The sequence below is a fragment of the Lipotes vexillifer genome, unplaced genomic scaffold (assembly GCF_000442215.2).
Source record: "Lipotes vexillifer unplaced genomic scaffold, Lipotes_vexillifer_v1.1 scaffold1009, whole genome shotgun sequence".
NCBI lineage: Eukaryota > Metazoa > Chordata > Mammalia > Artiodactyla > Lipotidae > Lipotes > Lipotes vexillifer.
The window spans coordinates 1,714,753-1,725,184 of NW_006772405.1; the positions used below are offsets into that span (position 1 = coordinate 1,714,753).

Below are 10,432 nucleotides of genomic sequence, written 5' to 3' on the forward strand. Positions count from 1 at the left end.
ATATGACCAAGGAAAGAAATTGAATGTACAAGTAGCAAATAAAGTGAACCTAATGGTTTCAATGGCCAAAGAAGAGGGATCCTTCCCATTGGGGCAGAAGGAAACCAGTTTGTGCTTACGTGCAATATGTTTAAGCTGTTCCCCAAGTCCCTGAGACATTTGCACATATAGGTGGGCTCCAGGGCTGTCTGCCGGGTCCAGGGGTACGGGGTAAATGGAGGGAGAGCTTGGGAGCTGGGAAAACCTCATGCATAGCGATGCCCTTGGCCCAAAACAGACGTGAGGTGGAGGGCCCCTGAGAGCCGGCTGTAGAATGTCCAGGAAAGTAGGCAGAGGCTAACTTTGCATGGAACCAATAAAAGCACTTTCAGAAAACCACAGCACTCAGCCTGGCTCCGTGTTTCTACACTGGCGAATATGGATCTCCTTGGGCTGTGTGAGGTATTCTCCTAGGGATTGGAACAGGGGATCAGGAAAGGGGCTGGTGAGGGAGGAGAGAGCAGAGATGCCTTCCTAGACATCAGCCACGGGGGAGCCCATTCTAGGGCCAGCCCTTTGCTGGCCTCTTCGTTGGAGGCCCTAAAAATGGAGTGGTGCTTTTCAATCTTGGTACCTATTTCTGTAAAAAAAAAAAAAAAAGAAAGAAAGAAAGAAAAAGAAAACAGCACAGTTGATTGAAATAGGTTTGCAGAGCAAATCATTTATCTATAAGCCATCTCAAAGTGAGAAACCCAGAGTTTCTTGCTTGCTGTGTGGTCTTGGGCCACTGTTTCCTCATTTACAAATGGGAATATTGGATGGAATGAGCACTAAAGTAAGTCCCTTTCACCTCTGATAGACTCAGATTCCCATCCTGGAGCCTCAGGAATCCATCACTAACCCACGAAACCAATTCCATTCTCTGACTGCCCAGCTCACATTCAAGGTGAGAGTTCTCTGCAAGGTAACTAACCCGCGGTGGATTCAGACCCACATGGTCCTGGCCGAGTTACCTTATATGAGGAGGCCAGCTCCCCAGGACAGATCTAAGCCATAGTTTCTGGTGGGGTGGTGAGAAGTAAACCCCAGCTTGGCTAGGTGAGACTCGTCATTGTCCCCGCCGAGCAGCTTTCAGTCCGAATGTTGTGACCACTTGGCTGTTTCTCTCTTGCTCGCAGACAATACTAGCAATACACTTGTTTTTCCAAAACAGCTTAACTTAGGCACTTTTCACACATTTCTTTCAAATGATTGTAAAACATATGGGGCAACAGGAGGCGTGGATCACACTGCATATGTTTAGGGCAACTTTTGTTTTTTGTTTCATTATAGCAGCGGTGACTGAGGCTTCAAGATCGGGGGACAGATGTTTAGGTACTCCATTTCATCAGAATGCCTTGCACATTCAGAAGCAGCACAGAAATCCAACTGCCCGAACTGGGGGCTCGGAAAATAGGGTTTTGTAGGCGGTCGTTCCCTGGGCTGTGCAACAGTGTCTCAAAGACATGTTTTATAGCCAGAACCCCCTCTCTGCTGTACATTTTGTCAAAGGATCCTCCAAGCCTCCTTTTTCACTTTGCCAGCCTTGCTCGTGGGTGACTTTTGAAGGGACTGGTCATCTTCCACCTCAGCACTTTGCCTTATCAATGTCTAGCCGCCATCTAGTGGCCAAAGACTGTACCTACCAGCTACCCAGATGGAAGGCAAATAAATCCTTTTGGCTACCTTGCTGTCCAACACCAACCTTGGGAATGAAATGCAAGGTCATGAGCAAACTGTCTGTGTGTTTAGAGCACAGTGTAACACCAGTCAGAAGCCCCAGAAGCAGCCACGCAGACTGAGAAGTAATACACTAGCTATCCTGTTGGCAGCAGAGACAGGAGTGGACCCTGTGCCCAGGTGCCCAGGAGGGGTTTACTGTAACTGCAGTGCTGGCAGCGCAGCTGCTGACCTTGTTAAGTGAACCTCTGCTCTGTGGCCCCCACTGGACCCTCGGGACAAGCAAAGAGGTTGAGTGTGAGGATTCTGTGGGGGGCCTGGCCATGGCGTTTGGTATGGTCCACCGAATAGCCAAATAGATTTTTTTTCGTTTGGTTGGTTTTGTATTTAAAAATCTTGTCAAATGTTTTTGTGTTAGGAATAAAAAGTCATAAACTACTCCCAACTTTGTTTCTGGAGGAATGTTCTGATTCCAGTGGAAAGAGGTTGGAAATCTCAAGGGGTGTGCGGTCAGAGTGGTCAGTGGACCAGGGAAGTGGACCACTTGGATTTCCAGATGGTTTCTGGGGAAGGTGACCACCCAGAAGTCTGGCTCAGTGCAGTCTCTGCTCTGGAAATTCACACCCACTCCCTTCACCTACTTGTGACATTGGTATTAGCATTGGTTTGGAGCATCTGCTTCTTCCAGAGGCAGCTGCTAATGTTGAAACCAACACAAGATTCCTCTCCCCATCCCCAGGTTTCTAAAGAAACAGTGTCTGTAGCTAGCCTTAATCGACTGGGCAAGGTGGTCCCTATGGTCCCTTCCAGCATTTCCAAATATTGGACTCAAATCCTTTTCTCTTAGTGTGACCATGCGGCCTAGAGAATTCTGAGCAATAGGAAGCCAGGGCTTTCCCTGGCTCTGTGACAGGGTCAAACCAGGGAATGGCTAACCTTGTGAGGTTTGGGCATCCCCAGGGGTACTACTGTAGGGGGCATTATTTATTAGGAAGCTCAACAAGGTAACTACAGCCTGGGGTGTGTGAGCGCGAGGTTGTGTGTGTGTGTGTGTGTGTGTGTGTGTGTGTGTATGCATGTGTGCACGCCTGTGTTTGTGTGTATGTATGGAATTACATTGATGCATTTCTTGAGAAAGGTGCAAGAATTTCACCTACACAGAGGGACACATCTGCTTTGTTATTTATAATAGAAAGCTAAAATTTAATTTTTTAAAGGACACTGCTGATGATTGAGAATCAAGTTTTTAGTTTTGCTATTTTTTTTAATTGGTAGAGGATTTTTTATATATTTTTTCCATTTTGTTGGGTTGTGTCCTTATTTATATAAATACATTATCCCTGAGGGCAAAGGAAGAAAACTTCTTTGCTTTTAATTATTATGGTTGGCATTGTCCCCATTTTATTTCTGGTGTGGTTTATCTGTCTTACCTTCTAAATGAGAAACTGTTTTCCTGTATTTGTACATTGTCAGATTCTATAGTTTCATAGATAATTTAACCAAATTGCTCTATGTATTATTATTCCGTGAGTATAAAGTTCTATTTTAACGTCTGTAAATACTTCAGAACTGGCTTCTTTTCTCCAACTCCCACTGTGGAGTTATTGTTTACATCACAAAAACTGTAGAATCTCTATGCTCATGTACTGTAAATAGTGAAGTGATCTGCTTATAAATAAACTTAACAAATACACTATGGAGATTAAAAAGAAAATACCACCCACAGCCCTGCCCAGGTGTGTCTTTCTTTATTGGTCCTACGTGCTCGTTGAGGGTCGCGCCGGCTACTAACTGGGAAAAGGATTCTAGTTGCAGCGTCATCTCTCAGAGAAGACCCCAGTCCAGGTGTGCCCCTCACTCCAAAACTCTCCCAGCTCACTAGTCCTTTCTTCATAGCACTTTTTGTGGATCATGATGAACCATTCAGACTTGCCTCACATAACATTGTTCCATTCTGGCTTCTTGCCCGTATGACTCTTATAAAGCTATATATACCACCTTGTGAACGAGGACTCCCTTGTTTTGGTGTATCCGCTTTTTCACACAAGCACACTAAATATATGTGCTAAAAGAGAGATTTTGACATTTTGGTTTCAGACAAAGACACTCACCAACTGACAACTATGAAACGGTTTCTGGTCGGAGGATATGGAAAACTTGAATTGTGTGCCATATTTGGGTGAACTTGAAACATTTTCCTTTGCTCACTTACTCCCAGTGAGAGCAGTGAAGCGTGGCATCTTCCAAGACTTTCCGTCTTGGGTGTGTGTGCTATTGCTGCGGAGTTGTCCTGTGTTGGGCCAAGATGGCCAGGCCTTAACACCTGGCATGGATCAGTCACTGGGTGCAGGCCACCACCCTTGGGCAACTGTCTCCCTGCAGATGAGGTAATCCCTGAAGGGGCTGACACCGAGGGCTGTCTGCTGACAGCGCTCATCACTGCTGGGAACACGAGTCTTCAGTAAAGGGTCTGTGCAGCTCATCACAGCATCTGCCACAGCTGGATATTAGGGGTTCGTGTGTTGCATGTGATAAGGATGTGGTTATGTTAGAAAACGCCCATATGTCTTTAAAGATGTATAATGGAGGAGTAAACGATATGTCTGGAACTTGCTTTTAAATATTTCAGCTAAGAAAAAAATGAAAAAAATATAAAAGGACAGACGAAGCAAATGTGGCAAAACTCTCAATATTAGAATCTGGGTGATGGGTAGGTGGGGATTCATTGTGCAGTTCTCTCCTGAGGATGATTGCAAATGTGTGTACTATAAAATGAAAGTATAAGAACAAAAATGATTCTAGGTAAGCAGGTGAGTCTGGCGCTAATGTTTAACTGAGTCTATGAAAGGCAAAATGTTGGTTGTAGCTCAATAAAAAGTGCTCACAGCCAAAAAGAGCCTTGAAAGCCACTAGGGAAGATGTAAACTAAATTCTTCAGTCTTCAAACCCTATAACTGACTTCTCAAGCAGGTGCATGGTTTCCCACTGGCTTGGGTACCCTCCTCCAGTGAAGGGTGGGGCCGGTCTGGGCGTGGATCCCCGCTTGTACTACTGGACACAGCAAGACTTGGATGCAGGCGCGCCTCCACCTGAGCCTGGTTTTACCCCAGGCTGATTTCCTGCAGCTGCTGCAATCAGACAACAAAGAGAACACACCAGATGAGAGGAGGCTGTGGCAGGCTTTCCCTTTGACCTGGTTGTGGCGGGCTTTCCCTTTGACCTGGTTTGGACCAAGAGTTGCATACTCCAGGGCTCTCAGAGGCCCTATGTCCACCACTTTATTATTGGAATGTGTCCTGCACTGGTTGGGAGCAGTCAGGGAATCCTTGCTGGGAGCCTCAGTCTTGGGAACCAGGCTCTGCTACTGCTCACAGTGTGACTTGGCCATGACACTTCACCTCTGCGGGCCTCAGTGCTCTCATACGTAGATTGGGGACAGCTAGGTGGTGGGGAAGCCCGAATAGGTCCACGTGTGTGAGGCTTTGCGGCCCCGCCAGGCACGCCGTGAGAGCTCGGTGTGTGTGGCGTAGGGGCTTTCCTCCTCCCCCTTCCACAGACCTTGGTTGGCTGCCTGCCCTTTCTGTCTCTCCTCCTCCTGCACCTTCACCTTGGCTTCATACTCGTCAGCGAGCACTTTCCACTCCTTGCGGTTGTTGGTGATCCCATCCAGCATGGGAGTGATCTCCTCGTGGAACCGGGAGAATTCCTGGAAGAGAGAGACAGAGCCCCTGGCGCAGGAGTCGAGCCCTGGGGTCCAGGTTCCGGGTGGAGCACAGTGGGTCGTGTCTGCACTGGAATGAGCTGCCCGGGCGCGTTGCAGCTTCCGTCCTCAGCGGTGTGTGTGACGACACTGCAGGGCTTCTGGCCACAAGGTCCCATGCCTCTCCCGCTTGAAACCCTCCTGTGGCACTCCCTGGTTTTCAGGATGAAGCGCAAGCTCCTTCACAAGGCTTTCAGGCTCTCCAGACCCAGTGCCCTTCCCCTTCACCAACTTGAACCCTCCGGACATTGCAAATCTGTCAGTTTCTGTGGGCTTCATACCAGCTCTTGCCTTTGCTGGAACACGCTAACTTATCCCTTCTTTTCCCTTGAGGCCTCCACTTAGACATCACTTCCTCAGGTAAGCCTCTTCTGATCCCCAAGGTAAGTCAGGTCCTCTTATTAGCAGCTCCCCAAACCTTCTCTTCCTACATCTCACTTCACTGTAATGACTCCCTTTGCCAGTCTGCCCCCGGAGCTGTGAGCTGGAGAGGGCAGGGACATCTCTGCTTATTCATTGGGGTGGCCTTGGCCTAGTACAGGGTCTGGGGCACAAAGACAGTCAATATTTGCTGAGTGAAATCGGGATAGGAAGAGGATTCTTAAGGTCTCTTAGCTCTAAGAATAAAAATAATGCCTTTGAGCACAGCACATGACAGTTTATGAAGTGCTTTATCTCCTTTGATCCTCAGAAACTCCTGCGAGGTGGGAAAATGAGACTCATTACTCCTAGATTTTTAGGTGAAGAAATGGTGATGCAGATTGGTAGAGATTTGCACAAGGTAAGAATGGCAAATCCAGGGTCTACTGTGGAGTTCAGCCAGAGCCAGCTGTGCTCAGAGCTGCCTGGCTTCAGATCTAGATTCTGCCACCAGCTGTGTGACCTTGGGCAGGACACCATGAAATCAGGACAGTACCTCATAGGGTTGCTGTGATAATGCACGTAAAGCACTGAGCCCAGTCTTTGTTGTTTCATATATTACTGATGATCATGGAGAGCGTCAACTATGCTGCCCTGTTGCTCAGAGGACCCCAGTTAGTCTGCGTTATATCAGAGATGCACTTGTGCACCCTCTGGGAGCAGAAGGGCTGCAGCTTATGCAGCAGAAAGAGCCCTAGACTAGGGGCCAGGCATCCCGGCTCTGATGCTGTCTGTAGCTGACTCCAGTGACTTGGCCCTGTGATTTCTCCTCTCTGACCTCTGTCTCCTCATGTAACATGGCCAAAATAAAAATAACAAATGAGAGGGGCGTGGTGGGTTTCTCAAGAGAGACTAACTTTGAGCCAAAACTCAAATATTCCCACAAGCTGGGGAAGTTAGGCAGGCAGGTATCTGCTATGCTCCCCACTTCTCTGCCTGAAAACACGATATGTCATTTGTCCCGCAACTATTTATTGAGCAACTAGGATATACGAAGCTCCGGGCTCTGGCCTGGGTATGCAGTCACACAAGCTCCTACGGGGCTGTCCTGAGGACCAAAGGCCATTGGAGGTGAGAAGCGCTTTGTAAAGTATCACTCATCACTTGCCAGGTTTTTTTATTCCTGATGTCATTTGGGAATCCCGGGCTCATCAAAGACATCTTGTTGGGCCTTTGAAAGCAAAGGACTTACCTTGTAGACAAAGGTGCAAACGAAGTCAATGAAGCCGACCTGAAGCTTGGGGAGTTCGTCCGCCTTGTTTCTGTCCATCATGGGCTGTCACGGGGGGAGAAAGAGTTAACTGCACTGGGCTCCTCCTGGCCTGATGCAGCAAGGGGACCCACCCTACCAATGAAACATTCTTGCAAAACAAAAACCCTCTAACTGGTCTCCCTGTGTCTGGTGGGGGCGCGGCTGACAGTTCCAGCCAAGTTTGCTTTCAATGTCGATAGGTTCTCAGCTTGACCAGGTCATCCCCTTGCATGGTCTGTGCTGTTAGAACAGAGCCAGGGGAGGTGGACTCCTAGACTGTTGGAACTGAAAGGGAAATCTAAGTTTTGGCATCCACTTGTCAATCACTACTTAGCTGAGTGTGCTAAGGACACATAGCTTAAAGCAGGGTCCTCAAACTTTAGGAGAGAGCACATTGCTGGCCCACCCCCAGAGTTTCTGTTCAGGTAGGTCCAGGGTGGGTCTGTGGATTTGCAACTGTAATATGTTCCCAAGTAACGAGGTTGATGGTGGTCTCCAGGGACCATACTTTGAGAACCACTGCATTAAGGAAAGGTCATCTCTGTGGTAAGGTCACACATCCCTGTGTCAAGGGTGAGGAGGCACATCTCTCCATCACGGCAAGGTCACTGATCTCCACCAGGATGAGATCACATGCCCAGTATCAGGCTGAAGTCCCTTCTCTACTCACAATGGGATTCTGTTGCAGCACCGTGCGCTCCAGGTCACCTTGTTCCCAGAATTCGGCAGCAACCAGTAGCGCCACCTGCAACAGGCAGACACCCGCCATGGAGTCAAGCCCCAGCCCCAATCCTCCTACCCGTGCTCCCATCCCATGTGGGTTTCCAGCTCAGCAAAGACATAAACCCCACTCCTGCCCTGCCACCCCACTTTATGTCATCATGGGAGTGGTCCTCAGGTGATTGCCATGTCTTGGCAGAGGAGGATGGAGCAAAGGTGGGCTGCCTCAGGAGCTGGAGAATCCAAGCCCCGTTAGCTGCTGTCACCAGTACTGGGATGCTCCTTCTCTCAGGTCAGGAGGAATGCATACCTTGCTCTGCACCTCCCAAGGCTTGGTGATGGCTGAGAGATCACAGGCAGTCATCATCATGGCCCTGCACACAAGCACACCAGCCATCAGTCCAGAGCCAGTCATGGCTGTATATCTGGTTAATTCCATCTATCTCTCCTTTCTCTGCCCCTACTAGTAGGTGACCTCATCCCATGGTGAGAAGAGGGGTCACTTCCCCATTGCATCTGAAGGTCAGGCTTTGAAATCAAATAGAGGTTTAAATCCTGCCTCTGTCAGTTAACAGGAGTTTGGCATTGAGCAATTAAACCAACTTCTCTATGCCTCAGTTTCCCATCTGTAATAATAATGGTACGTCCCTCATGGAGTGGGTGCAAGATTAAATGAAATAATGTGTGAAAAATCTTAGCATGGTGCCTGGATATAGTGTGTGCATAATAAACACTGGCGATGATCAGGAACATATATTGGGTTTCTATTATGTGCCTCACACTGTTCTAGGCATTTTATAGACATCAATTTCATTTAAATCTCATCATATCCTCGGAGTTCTTTCTCTCCTGTCTAATATAGAACAATGTTTCTCAACCTTTTTCTCATCATCCTCCCTGCTCCACTGTCAAAGAGTTTTTTATTAGACATTTTTCCTATAATCGCTGTACCATGAAATTCTAATAGCACAGGCATACTGTATATCTGTTTGGAGGGCCACAGACCATTGTAATATCTAAGATTTTTTGCTCCTCTCCCAAGAACCGCTTTTTGCCCCACTGAGTAATGCATGATGCAGGGAGAAAGGCGACCCTGGTCATTGTGAGGAAGCCTTATGTTAAGAAGTAGAGGAAGGGATTGAGGAAAGAAAGAAAGGGTTAAAAGATAAACTTTTTAAAAAAATATTTTCATTTGGATTTCTTTCTTTTTTTTTTTTTGGCTGCATTGGGTCTTCGTTGCTGCGCGCAGGCTTTCTCTAGTTGCAGCGAGCGGGAGCTACTCTTCGTTGCGGTGCACGGGCTTCTCATTGCGGTGGCTTCTCTTGCTGCGGAGCACAGGCTCTAGGCACACGGGCTGCAGTAGTTGTGGCACGCAGGCTCAGTAGTTGTGGCTTGTGGGCTCTAGAGCACAGGTTCAGTAGTTGGGGCACACAGGCTTAGTCGCTCCGTGCCATGTGTGATCTTCCCAGACCAGGGCTCGAAACTGTGTCCCCTGCATTGGCAGGCGGATTCTTTTTTTTTTTTTGAAGAAATTTATTTTATTATTTTATTTATTTATTTATGGCTGTGTTGGGTCTTCGTTGCTGCGCGCGGGCTTTCTCTAGTTGCGGTGAGCAGGGGCTACTCTTCGTTGCGGTGCACGGGCTTCTCATTGCGGTGGCTTTACTTGTTGCAGAGCACGGGCTCTAGGCACATGGGCTTCAGTAGTTATGGCACATGGCCTCAGTAGTTGTGGCTTGTGGGCTCTAGAGCACAGGCTCAATGTTTGTGGCACACGGGCTTAGTTGCTCCGTGGCATGTGGGATCTTCCCGGACCAGGGCTCGAACCCATGTCCCCTGCATTGGCAGGCGGATTCTTAACCACTGGAAGGTGGATTCTTAACCACCGCGATAAATTCTTAAAGGAGTTTCATAATAATGGAAGGTAAGACAGGTATTATTACATAGGTAGGTACAATATAAGACAGAAGGGAGGGGACATGGGAAAAGAATTGGAGAAAGGGGCGAATTTGAGAATGTGTTTCAGAGTCGGGGTGTAGTGGCATGAGCGTCTGGGATGGGAATGCTGGGGCCATGTACTATGGGCCTTAATTCCATGCTGGGGAGTGTAGGTGTATCCAATAAGCAGGAAGAGCTTTTGAAGGTTCAAGGCCAGGTCATGACCTCATCAGAGCGGCTTGGCAGCACCTGTAAGATGAAGCAGACAGGAGAGGGAGGGAAGACGGAAGGAAGGAAGGAAGACGCTGCAGCAATGCAGGCAGGATGGCAGGAGGGCCTGACCTGCAGCAATACCCGCGGGCTGGAAGAGCATGGGGTCAACCTCACGTGGTAGAGCCAATCCGACTTGGTGAGATGATGGGCATGGGCTGGGAAGGGAATAGTTGGAGAAGGTTGGGGCTCTGAACCTAACTAGTGGCTTGGATGGTTTTACAGTTTACCAGCTGTATCTGGCATGGGTTACATAAGCTGGTCTGGGAGGCCTGAGGAGTTATGAAATATTAACAGGTTTAACTATCTTTTTTTTTTTTTTTTTTTTTTTTTTTTTTGGGGCGCAGGCCCCCCCCTTTTTGGGGCCCCCCCTC

General features: G+C 48.2%; 1 protein-coding gene across 1 annotated transcript in view; it reads right to left on the bottom strand.

Moving 5' to 3' along the window:
• Positions 1 to 4,746: 4,746 nt before the first annotated feature.
• Positions 4,747 to 10,432, bottom strand: part of PDE6A (phosphodiesterase 6A) — a 70,024-nt gene continuing 64,338 nt past the window's right edge. The window contains exons 18-22 of the mRNA XM_007447511.1: positions 8,161 to 8,224; positions 7,801 to 7,875; positions 7,071 to 7,154; positions 5,257 to 5,404; positions 4,747 to 4,826 (exon numbers count right to left, since the gene is read on the bottom strand). Of these exons, the coding sequence (XP_007447573.1) occupies positions 4,747 to 4,826; positions 5,257 to 5,404; positions 7,071 to 7,154; positions 7,801 to 7,875; positions 8,161 to 8,224 (451 nt within the window). The remainder of the gene's footprint in view (positions 4,827 to 5,256; positions 5,405 to 7,070; positions 7,155 to 7,800; positions 7,876 to 8,160; positions 8,225 to 10,432) is intronic.